General features: G+C 34.3%; 2 protein-coding genes across 3 annotated transcripts in view; both read left to right on the top strand.

Annotated features, from left to right (window-relative positions):
- tmx4 (thioredoxin-related transmembrane protein 4) overlaps positions 1 to 7961 on the top strand; it is a 45906-nt gene extending 37945 nt beyond the window's left edge. Inside the window, exon 9 of the mRNA XM_015351158.2 lies at positions 7807 to 7961. The gene's annotated coding sequence lies outside the window, so the exon portion shown is untranslated. The remainder of the gene's footprint in view (positions 1 to 7806) is intronic.
- An 818-nt stretch (positions 7962 to 8779) lies between these two features.
- On the top strand, positions 8780 to 22623 carry hao1 (hydroxyacid oxidase (glycolate oxidase) 1). Of its 2 annotated transcripts, none has more exons than XM_006625932.3 (8): positions 8780 to 8945; positions 12572 to 12723; positions 13680 to 13935; positions 16031 to 16206; positions 19104 to 19195; positions 19550 to 19708; positions 19824 to 19893; positions 22483 to 22623. In XM_006625932.3, the coding sequence occupies exons 1-8, from the start codon at positions 8809 to 8811 to the stop codon at positions 22548 to 22550; spliced, it is 1110 nt and encodes a 369-aa protein (XP_006625995.2). In that variant the 5' UTR covers positions 8780 to 8808; the 3' UTR covers positions 22551 to 22623. The 2 variants fall into 2 exon arrangements, with proteins under 2 accessions (XP_006625995.2, XP_015206616.1); XM_015351130.2 differs by having other exon boundaries at positions 8853 to 8945; positions 13687 to 13935.
- The last annotated feature ends 1751 nt before the right edge of the window (positions 22624 to 24374 follow it).

Raw genomic sequence — 24374 nt, 5'->3', positions numbered from 1 at the left:
GTTAAATGGGTACCAGAGTTTTTAAAACGTCCAGGTTATGATTTTTGTTTCAGTTTTATCAGATCAGAGAATTTTGTTGAAAAAGGCTTATCATAGTAGTTGTAACTGCTTCTCTGGGATGTTTTCTGACATTTCTTGATATATTTGTCTTTTCATCTTGAGTGTAATTTTTCCTTGTCTTGCACTTCTAGAAAGATGTCTTATTACATCTTTCATATTTTGTTTGAACCTCTCCCAGATAGGAGTAGTGTACATCGACAGTGGAGAGGATGTGTCACACACTTCATAATGCTGTTAGCCATTTTAGGAACCATGTGTTTGTTCAGTGTATTTATGTTAATTTACCCCAGTGATTTTACTTCTTATGCTAAGTTTACTAAAACCTTTTGTTTCCAAAAGATTTAGCTCCAAAAAAAGTTAATCACGCTACTTAGTAAAATAATTTAATTGATTGATAATATTCTGGGTTCTAAACTGTTGAGGACCATGTAATCAGCTAATTTAATCGAGTGTACTGTATATCTGCATTTTTGCTCTTACAATAATTAGTAAACTGTATAAAATGTACAATATGGAGCACCAGAGACATCTTTGTGGTAATCCAATAGAAGTGCAACATACATTAGATAACCATGTCCCCACTTTGGCTTTTTGAGACTGTTTATTAAGAAATTTAGAACCCAAAAGTTAACTTTTATTTAAAGATCTTTGAGAGTTTGTGTATTAGAAAGAGTGATTGGATTGGAAGCAGAGGAAATTGACAAACAAAAATATAACAAATGGACTTTGGCTGGCCAAGATACTGATAGACCCTGTTTAACAATGTGAGTATTGCATCATCTGCAACAACTCCCGGTATGCAAACTACAGCGGGCCAATGAGGTCCTGTTTGTCTTTGCAAAGTGTTGCTTCATTATCCTCTCAACATTTCTGAGCTTCTCTCTCCCAGTATCAATCTGAGTATCTCTCTCTGACAGTACTGCAGGTATGTACAGTAAATACCCAAGAGACCTGACTGTGACAGAATAAAATTGAATTATTTGACTTAGAAAGAAAAATACAATTTTCTAAATTAAATTGGCTGACAGGTGTTACCAGAACCCTGGTATTAATGCCATATAATTGTTGTATAGGAGGCTTGACAGAACAGTGAAAAGGAATACTGCAGAATCAGTGAATCTGAAAGTGAATCTGAATCTAATCTACCACAACATCAGATCTAAAATGTTTTAGAAACGTAGAAATTAGAAATTGTTAGGCATATGCTACATCATTATTATCATTATTATTAATATTTCCTTACAAACAAAAGTATAAAAATATTTCCTGTAATATTTTCTTTTAAGATAGTATTTTGTCTTCTCAATTACTTAGGCTGTTTATTCCCTTCCTAGCTATATTTCAGGAAAATATCCAGGTGACCTTATTGATGGTCATATACAGATCTCAACAACTAATTTGTAATAAAGATTGCAAAGAATCTACTTCAAAAATATGTCTGACTGGCTCTTTGTATACACATATAATCTATATATAAATAATATCTATTTTTTTCTGGCCTAAATTTACACTATTTTAATTTTCATTCATGTCCTCAGAACATTAACAATTGGTCCTGAAGTAGTCCTCTGGGATTACTTTGCCTTTCGGAATCTGTATAATCTCCCCACAGAGTGCGATAAAGATATTCAATATCCATTTCTGTCATTCCTTAGAGAGGCCAAGAAACATATTTGTATTAGTTGAACAGAATCCAGATCAGCAATGTCATTTCTTTACCATGGCAACTGTTCAAAGTTCTATTACTATACATACTGTACTATAATCTAAACTTCCTTTGATTTACAATTTTCACTCTTTCCTTAATACCCTAATATCTTGTTGCCCTTATTTACAATTTTCAGAGATTGTCTGGGTGACAATAGGCATAAACACTTAAAAGCTTTTCAATTTGTCAAGATCAACGTTTCTTATCTGCCTTGCTACCTGCAGGCAATACTCTGTAGTTGTCTTCCTTGAATTTTACTTGTCAGGTATCGGGCCAGTCCTGAATGACAAATGTATCATTTTGTAACCCCCTTTGCTGCTTCTACAGTGTTTGCTGTTGCCTTTAGTTTTTTGTCATCTTGTCTAACTTCTGCTTCTTCATATATGTATTTCTGTTTATCCATGAAGTGGCAGGGATTGACAAGATGGCAATCATTCTGTCATCATCACTTTTGATGTTTGACTTGTTTAGATTAACTTTACAGTCATAAAACCTGTAAGTGTGTCTTGTTTTGATAGATTTTCACTTTCATAGCAAGTAGAGCATACTTTCAAACATGCTCACGGAATAGTTTTTCTCTTCATTGCTTCAAAACATACCTTTGAAAATTAATTTGGTTATAATAACTGATTATTTCTAACCTTACATGATAACACTACACCACCATAATAATTTAAAGCAATCTGAATAATTTCATTTGCCATTCCTCACAGTAGGAGGAATTATACAAATACTTACACATGAGTAAATAACAATTATATAATATGGCATGAGTTGCAATGATATTAACTCCATTTATGTATTCTCAAAATATTATTTGGAATATGAACAAGTGAGAAGTGATGTCAGAAGTAATAACATCTTAAATGTGGCTATGGTCTTCTTGTTTGCAGCAAGGTACTACTGTATGTTCTTAAAGTACCTGTGCAGTAAAAATGAGCACCTCTTATAGATCACTCATTTAACACAAATTGTAACTAAGTAACAACCTGCATAATTCAAGGGCTTATTAATTGAATAGTTCTTATTTCAATATATGTGATGTTGTACTGATAAATGTGAGGTATCGGTTAGAAAATGGTATACAGGCTGGTGGCAAAATGAAGAAAGGGTACTGTATAGAAAGATTGTAGTTCAGGTGGGTAGCTGCATCAGCATGCGTAGGCTGCAAAGGAACAAGTAATAGGTTTATTCCATGCTGAAAAAAAGAAGAAAGAGAACACAACGTTTCAACCGTGGAGCCTTCTTCAGGTGTGAGCAGGTACTACTGGCTCACACCTGAAGAAGGCTCCACGGCCGAAACGTTGTGTTCTCTTTCTTCTTTTTTTCAGCATGGAATAAACCTATTACTTGTTCCTGTATAGAAAGATACTATTTATTAACATAACAATAAACAATGTTTTTCCTTAGAGAAAAATACTAGATACTGGGGTTGCATGAATTGTGTGAGTGCTTGTTTGCAGAAATAAAAGCTTTGTCTCAGAGAGTGGATTTTTTGCGCATCTTTCATGTGATTAGAGTAAGGGGATTCAAAACAGACATCAGTTTAAGAAATGTATTAGTTTACTGATACTGAAGTTTTAATTCTACGAGTTCTGAATCTGTAGAGCTACAGTAGACTACAAGTTTGAACCTGTATTTTAAAGATCCAGTTTGTATTCACAGATTTTTTTAAAGGTTACATATTTGGTTGACTGATATTTTTAGAATATTTGTTTTACACAATCAAGACTGCTTCTATGTACAGTAGAGATATAAAAATTCCCTGATGATATGGGTTTTTGCGAGAGTGAACCTATTCAAACTTCACCAATCAAAAATGCCCTTATGCCAAAGAGATACTGTACTGTACTTTGCTTAAGGTGATTTTTTAAATCTGTCCTTATTTTTTTATTTGGTTTCCTAAAAAAACTTAGAAGTTATATTACATACCCCAGGCAGTAATAAAGAATGATTAACTTGTCTTACCTACAGTATGTGGACACCATTCATCAAGACTGCCTTTCTGGAAATGTTTTTTCTGAATTGCTTGTTCTCTGCCCAAAAACAGCAGCCATGTCAGAAAATATACTGAGCACTTCATACAAGGTTTGCTGATATCAAATGCAAGCCTGAATTAATGGTGCTTTTCCTACAAAGACATTGAAATATTTTTTTGGAAAACTATGTTTATTTCTGGAAGCAGTTTCGTTTTATAATTTGGCTGGAAAAATCCCTAAATTATTTTACCACCTCAAAGCACTAAGATGAAGGCTTTGCTGAAGAATGGTGTTACAGCTCTCCTGGATCTATAAGAAAAATTCCCAGAAGGTAGGATGAAGCTGGATTTCTATCAATTACTAGTGTTCTTTGCAGTAATGATTCATTGTAATTTGGATATAACTCACTCAAGCTGCAAGATTTCTAAAAAAATAGATCCATATGAAATGACTGCATACATTTTACAGATTCCCATTAAACTTCTGAAGACCTGTTCTTCAGTTCTGCGTGGTGCATTTCTTATCCAGAACAAATGATGTTACTTAAAGCCTGTTGCCTGTTAGTTGGCATTAATTAAGAGTGAGATTTGTCTTGACACTAAGTTACAAAAAGGTAGAAAAAAATCACACTCTGTTTCACAGCAGACAATTTACTGTTTTTAAGGTATTACTAAGGTTTAAGAAAAATAAAAAAAAACATTCTATTTTAAATTCACAGAACTAACCATTCTTAGCCCAGATGTGCTCTTTCTCAATGGTCTGCTTTTTAACACATTTTTAATCATATGATTGAAAATCCAAAATGAGACACCACTTTCATGGTATTTCACCTGTTTGATAACAACAACGTGTTTTTATTTTTGCTGTATGGTTATGGATTTGTCTACCAAGACATTTTGCATTTATTAATTATTTTGATATTCTGGTGCACATACAGAACAGTACATTTTATTCAAAAGCTTATTCATGCAATTCAGGGTTGCCAGAGCCTATCCCAGCAAGCGACTGGTGTATGGTGGGATACACACTAGATGGGACACCATGGTACATACAGACACACACACAGACTCAAAAGAGGTCCAAATTTTACAGAAGGCATTTAACCTATCAGTTTTTCATTGGACTGGAAAGTATCAGGCCCTCTTAACATGAGGAGAACATACAGATAACACCCCAGAGCGGGGTATTCAACCTAGGGCCCTCGGCACTGCGATTCAGCAATGCTAACCAGTGTGCCACTGTGCCACCCAAAATACCCTATCATTTGATCCTAAAAACTGACATGCACCCAGCCTGTAATTTACCTACAGGGCTAATACTGTAGATGAGTTTAAAGGCTACTAGCTTTTACAGATGTGTTTCTAAGGCAGCAGCACAACTTTTCTCTGACACTTTAGGAGTTTGTCCTCAATCTTCTCTAAATGTTTAGCCTCCTGCCTAATCCTTAGCATTTTTAGGGATTTCTGCATTACCCACAACACCAAAATAACCAAAATAAAGTACAATGCTATGATGAGAAGCTAAAGTGAAGGGTTAACTATCACCTTGAAGAGAAATTGAATACATTTCTGAAGCTGCAAAATGAAATTTTCATGCTTTCTAGTGTGCCGGTGAAAAGCATTAGAAGTCATTGGGAAATCATGCATACAAGGATATGCACAGCTGTTAAATCTCAGTGTCTTGATTATAGCTATTCTGAAGCACATTGCCTGGAATAGATCCAGCTTCTACAGATCTGTACTCCAGTAAACTACACAAATGTTATATTTTCATATTGATATTTTTTAGAAATTACCTTAAATACTAAAAACAGTACATCAACAACATAGCCACTATCTGCTTCATTGATTGCATACCTCTGTAAAGAAAATATTGTTATTATGAGGTTATCCATTGCAAGCAAAGTATGAAATAACATGAAAAGTGTACAGTGCTAATTGTTTTTAGTTACTGTAGAATGACATGTTTCTCTACAATTTACACTGTGTCTTTGCAGGGTGTTGTGTGTAAAACAAACAAGCAATTGTTAGTCATTGAAGATGTCTTAAATACACAATTAATGTGATTAATGAAATTTAGGATAATATTCATAAAAGATCACTTAAGAGACCATTTACATTTCAAACAAAACTTTAAAAAACAAAAGGAAAATATGTGTATCGGTTAATCACTAGTGGGAAGTGACCCAGAAACTCAATGTTTGTACTGAAGTACAAAGCAGCATCGCCTAGGGAACATATAAAATTTACTAATTAGGTCTGGAACAAGTCGTACATGTTTAGAGAATATGTTTTTAAATGGAATCCCTTGTGAATTATTTATCATTTCAGGCAAGGCAGGAAAATGATGTAAATATTTATTTTTTGATAAGCTTATGGGAAATTCTGTGATCTCTGTTAGGTTCTTTCGCATAAATTACTAAACTGGCCCCCACCTCTCTATTATAAACCTGCAGGATAAATGAATTCTGTCAAATTGGTGTAACAAATCTATCTCACAATGCCCTTAGATATGTCAACTTCAAAATCATCCTCCATACTGCTCCAACTCAAAGCTAATTATTTTTGACAACTTGTGACTTATGGACACTTGTTTTGTAAATAATGTCACATTATCACTACAAAGCCTCAAACTTTAAATGTTTCTAAGGCCTGAAAATATAGCTGTAATTTGGTTTTACTATTTTTTTTTTCAAAATATAGTCCAAAAATATAGTCCATTCCAACACATTTGAGTTTATTTTTGCAAAGTGTCTTACAGATAATATACAGTATGGTGTTTAATCATACCAAGGGCACAAGAAGTGCTTTAAATAACATCAGCTCAGAGGCTCATCTGCTTTTTGCCTGTTTACAATACTGGCTGAAGTGTTACAGCAGAACCCCTCAGAAACCTCTTATCAACAGTACCATAGCATTGGTGTTTCACAGCTATAAATGTTTTCTCTGAAAAGGATGTTAACAAGCAAGTATTTGTTTGCAGTGCTTGATGTAGAACATACAAAAAAGTACACAAAGGACTAGAAAATATTCCCAATAATAGTACAATTTAATAATTTGAGGGACTTGAAAAGGGATGCTGCATACTGCAAGTCTGACACCCAACCATACAGAATACAATATACTGTATATCTCCCTGATAAGTCAGCCATAGAGTTAACTCAACAGTCTCTGCTAATATACACAAGGCACAAATCTTAGTTACCACAGCTGCTATTCTGTGCAAAATTTGAAAGGTACTGTATATACTGTACATGTTCTGTATGTAAATATAATACACAAGTCCTTTAAATATACAGTAACTTTGTTTTCTGATTGGTGAAAGTCTTTTTCACAATTTAAATAAAGTTATTCACTACATATTTATACATATACTGTATGCTTATATTTATGTATGTATTGTTATGAAGGTAAATGTCATTACAACATTTTACAATAGAGAGCTATAGCATTATTACAACTGAAAATCATTAAGTGGCTTTCAAAGTAATAAGATACAGTGGCCTTCACTGTCAGTGCACTTAATAACAATCTAGTACATTACTTGATCCTACTGTTCGTTCAATTATTTGGCATTTTTAAAGTGTTGAAAAGTACTAAGTTAAAAAAAGTTAAAAAGTACTAAATCCATGTTATTTATGTTATGTTATTACATGTTACTGTTATTGCTATTGTGTTACTGTCTATTGTCTTATCTTCTGTCCTATTAATATACTGCACCTGAGTGACTAATGAGAAACACTTTTCATTATACTATGCACCTGTGTAAGTTTAATGACAATAAAGTTGAACTGAATGAACATTTTTCATTAATATTTTCCACAGCAGTATCAATAAGGTGCAGTGGGACTCTAATGTGAAATATGTCAGCCATGTTCACTCAACACAATTCTGAGATTAAGTTCTGAGACATTTTTGTGAAATTCTGTACTTTAAGGAAAATGAAGACACGATCACACTAGAAAGTATATAAAATTCAAGTCTTAAAAAACAATGTATCACTAATGTTGTAAGAAATATTATTCGGTTAATTGGACTGAATCTTTGTATTCTTGAACAGAGAGGACTACAAGAAGATGAAGTCGACACAATGGACTTCCAATTACAAGAGAAAAATTACCAGTCGATGTACTGTAAGTGGAGACTACTTTGAAACTGAGAAGTGTAGGCATTACTTTAAACAAATTATTGTGGGAATATTAATAAAGCTATGCTGTTGAAACTGGTCTCTTTCGGGAAACTGCTGGAGGACATCCTTAGATTAATTACCTACTAAAGAAGCTTGATCTGTAAAGATTCTTGCATTATAATGAAGCAGGATCATCCTGAATAAAATCCTAATTTCAATAAGATTTTCTTCAATAATATTAATTTACAGGAATGTTTTAAAAGTCATTTTGAATTACAATTTTAAAGAGTCCTTGCTATCACTGGCTACTCTGCAAATCTCACAGTTTTCACCAGCATTTTATCACAGGTTTTAGAAAACATACAAGAAATCAGGTACTGAGATGTAAAAAAGCCCAGAGTTTGCCTCGCTACCAAGAAATGTGTACAAAGTCATGTAAAACTTTAAACTCCCTGGTGTTCTATTATGATTAATTATTAATATCCTACTTTTAAACAACAACATAACACAGAAAAATCAATAAAATAAACTATAAAAAGGGGTTTTGAAACATTGTGTCTTTTGATATGCCTGCCACAAAACACGGTTTTGTGTTTTATGTTCTGCAGACATTTGCAGAAATTTTAGAAGTGTTTTATTGTAGTACTTTGTTGAGCAAAGTCTGGTTAAAACTTTATGACAGTGTCTGAGACTGAACCTTCAATATTGATTTACTGTGGAAAAAAGAGTATGAGTAGGCAGCCTGATATACTGGGGAAAAAAATCCCTTAAGCAATCTTTGGTTGCAAGAAGGTGGTTCTCTGGTGATTGTGAAATAAACATTAGTTCAAAAAGTCCTTAAAACAAACTCAAATGTTAATAATTCATAGAACTGTCATCTTTGTAAAAAAGTTTTGAAAGGCTCCAGTTTGTATCTGTTGTCTAATCGAAGAAATGTCAGAGAAGCCAGTCTGCATCAGTGACTATGAGCAGCAGGCAAAAATTATTCTCCCTAAAGCTGTTTTTGATTATTATTTTTCTGGAGCTGATGAGCAAGAAACATTAGCTGATAATGTAGCAGCATTTTCCAGGTAAATTACAAATACTGTGGTTAATGGTATTAATTAGTGAACTTTTAAAGCGTAGATCAAGAAAACTCAGTTTTACAATTAGTGTATAATCTGTATTTGATATCTTTATTCCTTTTTAGCCAATGTAAAAGAGTGTGAAATTATTTTTCAATTGTCAAGTGGCTATTTAATACAGCAGGTGTTCTATGCCATTAACTTGCAATGCACTTGTTTTGCTATGTTCTTACTGCATTCAATATATTAGAAAAATGAATGGTATGAATTTTGAATGTATACATTTGCTAAAGATATATTAATAATATTTGCAGAAACCTTTTTTTTTAATTCTCTCTATTGCTAAATAAACTTCTGACATGATTTTAGAGAGCAGACATACTCCTTCATTATGCAGATTCTAAATAATTTGTTTTCTTTTTGCTTATGCTGTTTCTTTCAGCTTCTAATGTAGAGGTGGTGACCAGAACAAAACACAAATAGTAATGTTTGTTTTCTAGTACATTTCGCTAATTTTATAGAAACGCCATCCTTTCGTTGTTGGTGCAACTGGCATGTTTTTTAAAAAATGTATATTTCTGTAAGTAAGACTATGGGTATTTCTGAACCCAAAGAACATAAGGCAGTTTGCTCCGGACTCCCTGACCCTCTCTGTAAATAATTGGCTTCTGTTTTCAGTTGTAAAAGTACAGTACACTGTTCAGTCTGAGGATCACATGGTGCTGGATGCACTCAGTTGAATTCCAGACCTAGAGTGCTATCTATGTTGGAATTTGTACTGTATGTTCTTCCTGTGTTTGCAATGGTTTTTGCTGGGTGCTCTGGTGTCCCCCCACAGTATAAAGATATCCTGGTAGGTTAAATGGCTTTTGGCAAAACTGGCCCTGATGTGAGTGCCTGGATGTTTATATTTGTGTCTTTTTCTTCCATTACTGTGTGTCTGCCCTGTGATGGACTGGCATCCTGTCCAGGGTATATTCCACATTGGCCCCATTGCTTGCCTGGATAGGATCCAGCTCCCTTGCGACCCTGAATTGGAGATTGCTGCAATAATTTGCTTCTTACAGCACTCTAGCTGGAACATTTAACCCTTTACACTATTTTTTCTACCCATTAACAGTTATTAGTCATAGATATACAGGCTAGATATACATTCATGCTTGAATTCTTGCTGTCAGCAATGCAAGAATTAAGCTTTTATGAGGAACATTAGCCCTCTGAAAATATAAATACACTATACAGTATTGTATGCTTTGTTTTCATCCAGTACTGTTGTTACTTGTAAATAGAACTGTATACGTTAGTTGACTTAAATCCATCTTGACTATTTTTCCACAGAATTCTATTCTTTATCCCATAATAAGTCCTATTGTATTCCCTTAAATGGAAGAATATCAGCTTTCATGAAATTATAATCCTATGTTTTTTACTCTATAGATTCAAAATACTGTATACATCAGATTATACTGTACAGTATGTGACATCTACTTGACATAAACTTGATGTTCACAGTACCTTGACGGTTCTATCATCTGTGTTTTCTTCATTCTGTCTTGATTATTTTGAGAAGACTATGTCTATACATGCATTCCCTCTAGTGGACATTCTTACAAAGACATGTCTGCCATCTCAGTTTCTTATATTCTGCTGTTGTGCTTCAATGGGTGCTTGTTAATAACAGCAAAAATTCCATACTACATACTGTAGTTTAGACTTGGAAATTTTGGTCAAACACCTGTTTCAATCTGCCAAGAAGCTTAAACCTGGTTAAAAATTGTCAGTGTAACACATGTCAGGGGCAATTTGTAAAATGCTAACTACAGGGCTAAATAAATTAAATCCTCATGCTTTCTGGATTTAATTATTTAGGACAAATATGACTTTGCTCAATGCAATGCTATCATGACTATAGTATGGCGTTTTCATTTTTTCAGCAGAACACATTATTCATATTTTTTTCTGTTATATGATGTTTTTTGTTTCTATTTGATGGGTGGTTTGTATAATCTGGAGGGCACTGTATGTGAAGAAAAAAAATCCTCAGTGAAAGTTTATGTGTGATCTCCATAAGGCTTTCCAGTGATTATATTGTATAAATTGCAAGTTAACCACTATTTTTAATAGAATGAGTTCAGTTCATTCTCTCTACATTATGGTACACGTTGTGCATTCTTTATTACAAAACACAGTTCAGATCTTTAAATGTGACTATGAAAAAATATGTTTTGACAGTTTAATTATTCATTTAAATTTCATTTAAGTTTCAATATCATAAACTAAAACTTCTTAATCAATTTTACATTAATAATTAATGACTACGTTTTATACAATTTCAGTTTTGAATAATTGATTTCAGTTGTCAATTTAAATTAAGGACTACATTTTACCACCACATTAAATTAGAGGGATAATTTCAGAGAGATATTACAGAACACTGTTGAAAATACAGCAACCTCGCATGCAAATGATATACAAACACATTGCTACCAAACTCTATCAGAGATAAATAGGAGTTTGATGAGATCAGCTGACACCACAATTCAAATATGTATTAGAAATATAAAGACAAATAGTTTGTTTTGCAAACTACTATAGGACATATTTTTTATATTTCTTAGACAGCACCATTACTAACTTGTATCTTAGCAAGGTTTGGTTTGGTCAGTGCTAGAAAGGGAATATCTAAGAGTAAGCACATTACTGTTGTTAGTGTAGTTGGTGAACCAGTAGGTAGCACTTTTCTATCTGGACCAGAATTTCAAAACCATTAACCATTAACAGTATGGTTACAGAGCACTCTGTGCTGAAAGAAGTGCTGTCCTTTGGTTGAGATGTTAAACTGAGGTCCTGACTACATCATCAGTATCATCATCATTATTTATAGCGCTGTAAATGTATGGATGCTAACCCCATTGACTCGAATGTGTTTTAAAGTAATCAAGCTAAGAAAATTAACATTAATAATATATTATTATATTAATTCCTTAACTTCTTTCATCATAAATTCAGTCTAACAGGCTGAAAGAAATATGAAAATAAGTTTTTACATTATTATAGTTACTATACTGTTTTCAAAACAACATTCTATAGTTGTACACAGTTAAGCTCTGCCAGTATTGTCAACAATAAATGGCATTTACTATCTAGAAAGACACAAGTATCATTGAGGCAGAAAGAATGTTTTTTATATCTTGTTTATCTTTTAAGATTTTTAAACAACTACTGTATATGGCCTGGGAATATATAGAAATGTTATTGTTCTCCTTACTCTGCACAGTAACCTTCACACCAATAAACCATCTACAGCTTTTTGTGATGCATGTGCATGAAGAGTTGAACAGACATTTCTGGTTTTGTTCTGATTGGCTTGCTTTAAAGCAAAAGTATGCAATTCCACGCTGAGCAATCTAACAGATTAGCATACTTTTAACGTTTTGCATTCTTTGGAATGTGAAAGCTTTTACAGGTTCAACAACATTTGTTGTTAAGAAGCTCCTTCTAGTGGAAGTCAGAGGGGCTCAGTCAATGAAGAAACCACATTACCTGTGAAATGCAGCATGAGTTCTCTGTCTTGGTTGGAATCCAGTTCTAAACAACAACAGTGATGGTAATAATATCATCTTGTTTTGAAGATGGAAGCTGTATCCACGTGTGCTCAGGGATGTGTCTCGAGTAGACCTGTCAGTGTCAGTCCTGGGACAGCAGCTCAGTATGCCAGTCTGTGTAGCTGCCACTGCCATGCAGCGAATGGCACATCCCGCTGGGGAAACAGCGACTGCGAAAGGTACAGCAGTTGCAGAGCCCCTTCTTTATGGCTCTTTTTACTTGATATTTTCCTTAGTGCGCATCTGCTTCACTCACTTTGCCTCTAAAAGTTAGTTTGATTTAGCTGGATTTCAATTAGTTTGATTCATAAAGTACATAACTTCACTCAAATGCAAATATTATATTTTTGTGTTAATAATTTAAACTTTCTAATACTTTAAAATCAGTATTATGTATGTTGGTATACATTATATTAGATGCATATTATGGGTGCATCTGGGATGTGCTATTTACTCTTTCTAAATTATGCCTTGGAACAACAGGCAGTTTGAAGTCTGTGAATGATTAAGGATCAGATATGGGTTGCATTAATATATTTACACAAAATGTTACTCAAAAACCATCAGTCTGTTAACTGCACCATTAGTCATTGAACAGCCAATAATATCAGGATCTGTCTGAACTGCACTTCTGTGTTGGTCACAAAATACCAATCGACATCCACAAGATGGAGCTCCAGGACCAATAACAGTAGCCTTTACTTTTCACTTCCAGATAATATTTTGACTCGATTAAGGGAATTCACTGAATTTGCTCCTTTTTGAAAAGCAAAGAGTTTGCTCTAAAATGAGTATAGATGATTGTAATTTGTGATGGGAAAAGTGGAGATATGTAAATATTTTAACCAGGATTTAACCCACACAGAAAAAAAAGAATCAATAAAATTAAAAAAAACAACAACTTTTTTTTTCATTATACATTCAACCAATACAACGTACAGTATTACACAACTATTTAAAAACAAATGGCAGGCTGATTGTATTCACTTCTTTGGGACTAAATACTTCAGCACTATCACACTTAGTGAAAATAGGATGTTTTATATTTGATGTCCATCACATTATCTGTCTATAGGCTTATTTGTTAACATGATAAGATGTTGTAAAAATAGTTAGTCATTGTCTCTTTTCTCAGCATGCAGGTCTTCTGGCACAGGAATGATGCTGAGCTCCTGGGCAACCTCCAGTATCGAAGAAGTGGCACAGAATGCCCCAGATGGTGTTCGCTGGCTGCAGCTTTACATTTACAAAGACAGAGAGCTAACCAAATCTTTAGTAAAGCGAGCTGAAAGCGCAGGATATAAGGGGATTTTTGTCACTGTGGATACACCGTACCTAGGGAGACGACGGAATGATGTGCGCAACAGGTTTAAGCTCACACCTCATCTGAAGTAAGCACAAACAAAGCCAGAACTAAAGTGTTTTTCCAGTGTGAGGCATTGGATAATTCAATTACTGAATGGGAAAGAGCTTTTTTAAAAAAAACTGTAGCATTTTCAGTATATTAAATATTTGGGATGCATATTTTTAAAACTGACGGGAGAAAATGATACGTAGTGGACAGCAGAAAATATATGTCATCGCAGCCACAGCTGGATTTTTTCAGAAAATAAACATAGAGGGAAAGCATGATAAAAACAGACTGTATAATATATCAGCAAATATTATGATTTGGAGTAAAAGGAATATATTCCTGAAGTATTTCATAAGCAAAGGAGGCCAGAAAAGAAAGTATTTTTTAATATGTTTGGTCTTGACCAAAATCATAAAAGTAATAAATTAGATATTTAAAACTTTTCTTGTACATTGCTTGTTTGGAACACAAACTGAAGCTGAACATCTGCAAAAGTGTTTTATGTATTTATGGAAACAAGCTCATGCTGAAATGGTTTATCCACCTCAAAGATTAGTTGTCACTCTTGAAGCTTAATAGGAACCAAGAAAATTCATCAGAAAAGCCAGTTCTTATTTGAATACATTTTATACAGAAAAGCCTTGACGTCTTATAAATACAGTAACAGCTGAACCTATCTTTGAAGTGTTCTTATGTCAGAGTTAACTCACCCTCTTCCTGCTGTCAAATTTGTTGGCAGTTTCAGAACCTAGCATTACAATACTTCTATTATTGTTTCATTTTGTAAAGGTGTATCATTGCCTTTGGATGACAAAACCAAAATAATCTCTTATAAGCCATAAGCATCCAGTTTACTGTACATATAATATACAGTATATGTAAGAGCCAAAACAGGTGATAAGCTCGATATTGTGGCTTAAAATGAATAGTGTGATTATGAGTATACAGAATAATTGTTTTTATGTATTAAATACATGTCCATTCCTTATTATATTTATTCAATGCCAGTGTGTTGATGGCCTACATGATATACTAAGGATACATCAAAAGATGATTTGGCACTTTGCATCAGATTCATAAGAAAATTATCAGGGAAATGTAGCATTTACTTTTTATTGAACAGACACAAAATTGGTCAAAACATTTTATTGATTAATTTGTCATAAAATATTGATCAACAGAGCATTTATTTGTAAAGGGCACAGGCTAGTTGTCCTAGAGGCAACTAGAAATTGTAAGCATCTGCAATGCATGTTTAAATATTTGCACCGTGTGCTGATGCTGGCTGTCCTAACCCTCTCATAGAGCCTTGACAGCATGTTTCTCTTCACAAGTCTTTGAGCCTTAAATACCTCACATCATCTCATCTCTTCCAACATATGTTGAATGGCGCTCGAACCTGGCAAGTAGGACATGTCAATCATGGCTTATCGGTCATGTTTTCATGAACACCCATTAAGAAAGCTGTTGTTACATGAGCAGCTTAAGGGCCTTTGCTGTTCTGCAAGATTGTTTTCATGACACTCCAGTATGTCATGTCACAGGGGAGCAGGTGAGATCCCAGGACCTGATCAATGTAGCGTAATGCAGTCAAGTTGCTATCAAGTGGACTTTTATAGAAACTAGACATTTATGTTCAGACCAACATATTACTGCCTCTCTATTGATCTTGGCAAGATGATCCAGACTGTGGCCTGTCATTGATGGACTCTGTTTGGCTTGTACTCCTTGCTAAGTCACTCAAAACGTATTCTGATCAGTGATGAATGGTTAATTTATTAAAATGATGCCAAAAACATTGAATTAATATTCAAAATCCAGAAACAGTATATTTTCTAAAAAAAATTCAGTACAAGTATAGAGTGAGATTTTTAATTCCATGCTGAGTTTAAGGTATACTACAGTTTTGAAAGGTATCCCATTTGTACTGAAGAAAATGCGTACCATAGTATGAACTTCTTAACCTTTTGAATATCTTTTTCTTGGCTTAACTTAAAATGGCAACAAGGTACTATTGAAGAGAGAGGGGTGATATTTGGAAAAGGTGTTCCTGGATTGCTCTCCAAAAAAAACAATAACAAATTCAGTCTAATTTAATTTTGTAATCATGCTGTGTTGATTTTCTTCTTCAGGATGGCCAATTTTGAGTCCCCCGATTTGGCATTTTCTTCAAAGGAAAGCTATAAGGAAGATAGTGGGTTGGCTGTTTATGTAACACAGGCAATAGATCCTACGCTGAAATGGGAAGATATTGTGTGGCTGAAAAAATTAACTACTTTACCAGTAGTGGTGAAAGGAATTTTAAGAGGTGAGCACAAGTGACCATACTTTCAAGATATGAAAGCAACAAATATTCTATGCATGCTGTCTGATAAAGACTTAAGGGAACTGCTGCTTGTTTTAAACCTTAGTGTTTCTGTTGCATGTACTCATTCCCAGACCTACAGTATAGTTAACAGAGTAACAGACAACCATGCCAATCTCTTGTTTAACCATACACATATTTTAGGATTTTACTGAAACATTTACTGCGAAATGTAACTGGAAGGATTTCGGTAAAAAGTAACATGATGAACACTCATCAAGTAATTCACATGAGTTTAACTCATAGCAGTTATTACTACTCATAGCATAAGTATAGCAGTGTTTAATTAACCTCCTCTTTACTGCAAAGCTGACTTGTTCTAGATACAGAGACATCTTTGGTTCTTCTGTCTTTCCAAAATGTACTGTACTTACATTTACTGAAGCCTTTACCTGCTCTAATTTGAGCCACTCATGAGTTAGTTTCTTTCTATGGTCCAAATAAGATCTACAAATAACACCCATAGGAACCTGGGTTATCTGTTATTTCCTTGCACAATGCAATAGGTATGCCTCCTAGATAAATTGTTGCCATAGAGACATATGTTGGTTTGTATTGGTACAATCCTCCTAGGCAACAGGTACTGTAGATCTCAGGCATTGCTTCCTTTTTACCCCTATTAGTGGTGATAACACATTACAATATATCATAAAACAGTTTAATCTTATTTTTCATGTTATTTAATTTTTGTGATATGATCCCCCTATTTTTTATTACTTGATGATTTCAAGCACAGAAACATAAATAATGTCATGCATTATCATACTATATAATATCTTGAAGATCACAGTAGATTAGTAACATGTAAAGAAACTAGTTTTTTATCTTAGTCGTTTGAGAGTTTTACCAGTTAGCATTGTTGACAGATCTGCTGTAAACCTACTGTGATTCCAAGACTACCATAGGGTCACTTCTTATGGAAATGGCTGGAGTATGTTTTTTTTTTTCCAAAGCAGTACTTTGTGATGACAAATTAGCCATACTGAAAAATGAATACTGTACCATGTATTCATCTGAACATAAAAAAAAAGATTTTCCATGGTAACCATTGCCCTTAAACAGTTAAATTAACATTAATTTGATATGTGCCTTGCTGAACAAAATACCTTCTGTTGAACCTTATCGCTTACAGATTTGCTGGGGAAGCAAGGTAGCATTGTATAGAAGTCTGGGCCACAGTGATATGCTTACTGACCTTGAAGAACAGTATACTAGTTAAAATTTAAGTGGAAACAGCAGTGAATCACATTCTCAGTAGGAGACGGATCATACAAAAAATAAAATTGAAAAACAGATGCCTTTGAAGGCATTAGAAATTCTAAATACATACAGTATTAGAAATTATTAATGATTAGCTTTGTTTTGAAAACTTAATTAGAAAACCATGTTTACAGGCACAGGAGTGACTTGTGCCACTTCCAGCAATGAGCTAGTCTGTGCCCTTAGATAGAATATAAAAAGTAATCTAATTAATCTAAGTCAAGTCAAAACCCAAGGCTTGTCAGTTCTGGATGTTTCCATTAATGACTATAAAATAATGTTACCATTCTGAGGTTTGTGTAGTAAAAATGTTAAGAAAATAAAGAGTGATGTGTAAAAGTAGTATGTACTTTCAATTATCTCTGTACTTGCTTGTAGATCTTGACTTTCCGTTAAGAACAGCCAAGTCATTTTTTCTTCTTTCTTTGCCTTCATGGAAAAAGCAGATATGAATAAAACTTTTCATCAAGTTCTCTTCATCAGGTATACAACGATGCAGCCCCAGTCAAGCACTGTCAAGCATTTCTTACTCAGTGATTTCCATATGTCAGATATAATACTATTTCGAAATGGATATTACATCTCTACATATTGTACATTTTGAAAAGCCATGTGGACAAAACGGCTACTGTAATACAACTTCAATTACAAAGTTATCCGTGCCAGCAGCAGTATTTTACCTCATAGCTTTTGCAGCAAAATATAGGACTGAAGACAGATTCAATCCGTCTTGCAAAGAGTTACAGATTTATTATATTGAATTAAATATATAACATTTTAATTCTATTTATAAATGGCTTATTTACAGCAGAGGAACTACAAGAAATTTTCAATAGCAGTAAAGGTACACCATTAAACATTTTATGACCGGACAGAGTGTGAGACTATTTTGATATGATAAATCTGGTAATTGTGGGTATTTTAAAATAATGGTTGCTATTCATATCTGATAAAGATATGCCCTTGAGTGACACAGTGTTGATTTGAATGTCAATAGAGAGTCAGGATTGTGAAAAACAATATAGCAGGTGATGGAAAACCTTCTTAACTTATTGGAGATACATTTTTGCATCTTTAAAGCAATATTTCGAGGTACTAGCTATTTAAACTAAACTGTTACTGTGTATTTTACTTAACGTATTTAATATGCGTGGGTCAAGTTTGGGAATTCCATCAATACACATGGAAGTATGAAACAGGGGTTATTGAAAATTAGTGTGGTGTTGCATCTTGTCCAAATTTGCCGTTCACTTTTCCTCTTGACTTTTAACTTTTTTAACTAAACCTTTTAATTTTAGTTAATTGGAATGTCCGCACCATACAACTCTCCTCCAACATGTCTTTGTTGTAACTCAAAATGCTACTGACTGCATTTATGTGTGTAAAATAACATTCAATTAGATCTGAAACAAGCATCAGCACGACTGGAGATTTTCCACTGCATTTTTTCATTTTCAGTCCGTTTGGAAGTTCAGAGAGCACAAACATACAAAAAAAAGTCTTCTGAGATACTATAATTTCCATCATGGTAGTCATAATTAAGTGTAATTTCTGAAACGCTGAATCTCTTACTCCTCTAGTTGATGATGCGCGAGAAGCTCTTAAATATGGTGTTGATGGAATAGTTGTGTCAAACCATGGTGCTCGGCAGCTGGATTGTGTGCCTGCAACTGTAAGTATCAGCAAAACCACATGAAAAGCAGAGTGTAATGTGCTGTAATGTGCTTAATTATCACTCAGGTGTGGGTTTTTATTTAATTTGCTCCTTTAACTGCAGGAGGTGCGGGCTGCAAAACCGTAGTTAGAAGACTGTGCAATTCCTAACTAATCACATTCACAAGTGACTTATAATCTTGCCATTATCTGCCTTACCCCTTCTGGTCTGTGCATTGATTAACACTGTGTTTTTCTATTACCCTGCAATAATTCTCTGCAATGTAGGTAAAACAAGCAGTTTCCTGCTCAAAATATGAAAGCATTGTTAAGTCTAACCATACGTAGCATAATTTTCCATGTGTCCAAGCAGATTGACGTCCTTCCTGAAATTGTTGAAGCTGTTGGAGGAAAAGTGGAAGTCTTCTTGGATGGAGGGATACGTAGAGGCACAGATGTCCTCAAAGCTTTGGCACTGGGTGCCAAAGCAGTGTTCATTGGACGCCCTATTCTCTGGGGATTAGCCTGTCAGGTGCGGTGTTTACAATTCATGTCTAAATGGAATGGTAATGACATGCCATTTGTGATATTCTTTCTAGGAGTAAAGCATTTGAAAGCAAATCACACATATCTTCTTCTGCACACAGGGTGAAAAAGGAGTAAGTGAAGTTCTTGAATTGCTGAGAGAAGAACTGCGCTTAGCAGTTGCACTTGTAGGTGAGTTTGAGACTAATGTGTCATGTTTTGTAAATTAACACAACACTGAGATCCCCAAATAAATCACTTAAGTAGCTTTTATTTGTTTTGGATAATGTGATAGAATTTAAAAACAATATGTTACAAATAAAATCAATTATTTTTGTTGAAATCCTAGAATTCTGTAGTCCCAATTGACGTACTCAATCTACATTTCATAATTAATTTCCTTTCCCACTTGTCAAAATATAACAGCACATTTTCATCTGCAGAGAAAATGTTCACACTGGCATCATATAAGCAGAGTGCAAGAATATTCTGTTAATACGTCAACAGGCACCTAACCTCCTTGTAGCCTGCTCTTGTGAACTAAACAAGTTAGTGTCAAAATGGACACTGGTTAATACTTGGGATTGGAGGTCTCAAAATGAAAACAAGGTTACTGTTATTAGTGTTGGTAGACTAGTAGGTGGAACTTGTTCTCCCGGCTTACAATGTCTTATTAATGCACAAATGTGGTAAAAGGAGACACAGTTCTGTTTCACCTTCATTCAATTATGAAGCAATTTCTCACTCCTCTGTATGATCTGCTCTGTACGTACATAAATGGGTGCTGCATTTCATTTTTAGTGAGTCCCCTTCTATAAGTAAAGTATTGTAACGCTTACGGCCGACAAGCACTGTGTGTAAGAGCCGGCGTACCAGAGCGGGTGACGTCACCGCCCTTCCCTGTGATAGCAGGACTACAGCTACTGGGCTGTGGAGAGATCTCTCTTTAGATCACGGGGCTAGGTCGCTGCAGAGAGACGCGGAAGTCCCGGGTTCGAGCCTCCAGTCGGGATGGGGCCGACCAGATGCGGCAAGGGCGCCCCCCTGAGCCCCCGTTGCGTTACAGTATTTTAGGATACTTTTGGATGAAAATCACTATGTAAATGTTAGGTATTATTATTAGCGGTAGTAGTAGTCTGATACCTATGAAAGGAAATTCCATAAATTCCAAAACAATTTGGAATTTGTAAATTCTGTGTGGTGGTTATTTTTTACAAATGTGAAACACCTCTGATCCCTATCTTTCAAATGCACCATTTAATTAAGTCACAATGTTCTGTGATACAATTGAAAGAATTACCGAAAATGTATTTTGCCAAGCCATTTAATGTATCTTACAATGGGAAGATCAGACAGTTAGTGATATGTTAGTGAACGTCTTCAATAAAAAATAACTATGTCATTTTTTATTTGTTTTTTGTTTATCAAGTACCATTAAGAAACCATAAAGAGTCATTAGTATGTTTCTGAGCATCCAGTGAAATGTATGGAAGTGCATTGCTGCCACCAAGTAAAAAAAAAGATTCCTGAGTTATCTTGTATTTACAAGATACCAAATTATCTCGGAATTATGAGATAACAGATTATCTCGTAATTACGAAATAGCAACAATCATATCATATGTATGAACAACCTGCTACATTTGCAATGACAGTACAGTGCCTACAAGCTATCGATAGGATTGCTGGCATTGTGGGTTTAGTGTTCCTGACAATGTGCAACTCTGTGAAATGCACACAGACTGACTTTCCCCTTGGGTTTATTCATAATGAAATGTTACGGTTTGTACACGGTTTCAACCATGAGGACACTCACACATACTGTATTCGCAAACAAGAACAAGGGTGTCCTGGAATCAGTTCTACTACTTAAAACTGATTCCTATAATGTAGGTACTGTATAGCACGCCAATTTGTGCCCTTGCGTGACCTATATATTGTACAGTACATACCATTCTAGAAATGCTAAATATTCTTAATGTAAATGACAAATGCATGATGCTGTAACAAACGTGTCTGTTCTCAGGTTTTCATGTAAATGAAGATAAGATCAATTCAGCCTGACCAAGGCTGGAGTGAAAAAATGCACACATGGAAACTCAGCTATTGTACAATCAAGTACAGTACTTGGCAAGATTACACAAGTAGAATTCTTCACATGTTGTAACAAAATTGTGTAATTCAATAATTCAATGTAGAAGTAGAATTATAATACATTTATGAAGTGGGTCTTTTAAAACTGCAACAATATTTGTAAACATCTCTGCGTACTCTTTGGAGGAAATAGCACCACCATGTTCTTTCTCTGGGTGAAGTCATTATTGATTTATTTTAACCATATTCCATATGACACTATACCCTTCATGTCTGAATAAACTAGCATTCTTAAACTCTGCTAAGACCCAGATTTAGAATTTCCAATTATTTAGTGCCTATACTAATAGAATTACTACTCATAAAGAAAATACAGATGGCCCTAGCTCTGCATACTGTATATTACAGTGCATTGAAATTTAGTACACTTCAGTGGAACCCAAAAATGAGACATACTGACGCATGGATTACCTTGTTACTCATATCATTTGGTTACTTATTGTCAATCACAGGAACAGAGGTGTTGCATTCTATAATATTTCTTTATGCTTGCCAAGAGCTTCATACATGTTAGGATAATGCTTTTTTATAATCACTTCTATTATTCACATCAATCTGTCAAGGAGTCTTTAGTTAACTGTACATGAATCATAGATTTATAACTGCTTTTTTTTTCTTTTTTCTTTAGGCTGCACTACGGTGAAAGAAATTGATAAGTCTATCGTAAGAAGGTCTCAGTTTACTTCACGAATTTAAGAAGAGATTACTGTCTTGCATAATAAAAGGATTCTGTGTTCACAGACTTTGATGCTGTGACTGAGTGACTAGATATTGTTTTTATTTGTATTTCTACTTAAAGGTGCACACTCACCATTTGCAGTATTCTATTTTTATTTTGAAAAAGGTTTATGTAATGAGCATTTTGTTTATAGTTTTTAAAATACTAATCTCTGCGTCTGTATTCTCCATAAATCAAGGCATATTCTAGTGGTCAAATTCAGATTGAACAAATATATGTAAAAAGTATATTTTTCAGGGTTGACAGTAATGCAGTACACATATTACAATATTGCTATTTAGGCATGAATATATTTTCCATCCTATATTTAACTTCTTTTTGAGTGTTTACTTCAAAACAAAAGACTCTAAAGTTTATTTTGCTCCATAATGGAGGGTTGGACATTTGCTTTTCCTATCACAAACTCCTTTGAAATCACTAATATCTAACATGTTTTGATTTTCCTGTTAATTATAATAAGAAAGATAAACTTGTTTTTCATGAGGTTGTGGATTTGTCTTCTCTGTCTACACTCAGAACCCTTTTAAGTTTACTGTGAGGGGATTCCCCTTTATAGCAATTACAGTATCTCTTAGAAGTTTAACTAATTATTGTTTTTTGGGGAAAAAAACTCATGCATGTTGAAAAGGAGTTGCAATCTAAAAAGTTAAAGCTTTCAAATCACCCAATAATCATGACTTGCTTGAGATTTACTAAAAACGTTGTCTTTTTGTGGAAAAGGGGACTTTATATTCCCAGACTACACTAAGGTTTCTTTACTGAGGGCTAAATGCTGGAGCTCATAAGGGTTGTTATCCATAATTATATAATACAAGTGGTTTGCCAAATCTTACTTTTAAATTTCCAGTTCAGTAAAGCAAGGGATAACTGTATTTATCTATTTGAATAACTTATCATTGTTGACAGAAGCCTTAGAGCACAAGGTTCCTAGCTCTCTGCAAACAGGGATATCAGTGCAGTCAAACAGCTCTCCTTAATCTAGGGATGTCTTCTTGGACTGGAGGCAACAATTCAATTTTATCCTGAAAAGATTTACTGAAGGCATTCTAAAAAAAACACATTTCACATAGTTTGCAATGCTTGATTTGTGAGTGGCACTGAGTGGAACATGACATTATAAAGAAAATATTTGCTTTGTTTCCTTCACACTTAATGAATTTATGATTAAAGACACATTTGTGTCTAAGAAGTGCAGTTTGTACTGCATTCATACGGTATGTGTCACCTGTATTTTGGAGTAATATATACAGTACCTTTGCAAAAGTATTCAGACCCTTCCTATGGTGTCTCATAGTGTGCAATTACAAAATTGTACCTTCAGATTTTTATAAATTTAATTCAAAACCTGATTACTTAAACTGAAGACTTCAAAGGGTAAAATAAAGCTACTAAAAAGCCAGACAAAACTAACAAAAACTGAGATATTTATCCACCAACTTTGCAGACTGGTTTACTGCAGTTTGTTCCCCACTATAACCAGATTTGCTCAAGCTCTCTCAAGTTGCTTTGGGATGATCTATGGATAGCAGTCTTCACATCTTTCTACAGATTTCCAATAGGAATCAAGTCAGGACAGGATCATTTAAGGACATTCATTTTCCCATTTTTAAGCTACTCAGTATAGAATAGCTTTAGTCTTGTGTTTTAGGTCATTGTCCAGCTGAATGATTCATTTTTGTCCTGGTTTTAGGTGTGAAGCATGTTTTTCCTCTAAGATTTGCCAGTACTTTGCTTCATGTTCCCATCAGTCTTGAAAACCTTCCCAGTCCCTCCTGATGAGA

This window comes from Lepisosteus oculatus, chromosome 2 (assembly GCF_040954835.1).
Source record: "Lepisosteus oculatus isolate fLepOcu1 chromosome 2, fLepOcu1.hap2, whole genome shotgun sequence".
In the NCBI taxonomy this organism is placed as follows: Eukaryota; Metazoa; Chordata; class Actinopteri; order Semionotiformes; family Lepisosteidae; genus Lepisosteus; species Lepisosteus oculatus.
The sequence above is the reverse complement of the archived record's forward strand: the minus strand, read 5'-3'. Positions and strand labels throughout refer to the sequence as shown.

Bases quoted from the DNA above. Each gene is read 5' to 3' on its own strand.
- hao1 (XM_006625932.3), top strand. From the start codon at position 8,809: ATGTCAGAGAAGCCAGTCTGCATCAGTGACTATGAGCAGCAGGCAAAA. The intron at 13,936-16,030 runs GTAAGCACAAAC...TTTCTTCTTCAG, and splicing joins AAGCTCACACCTCATCTGAA to GATGGCCAATTTTGAGTCCC. The intron at 19,196-19,549 runs GTAAGTATCAGC...GTGTCCAAGCAG, and splicing joins TGGATTGTGTGCCTGCAACT to ATTGACGTCCTTCCTGAAAT.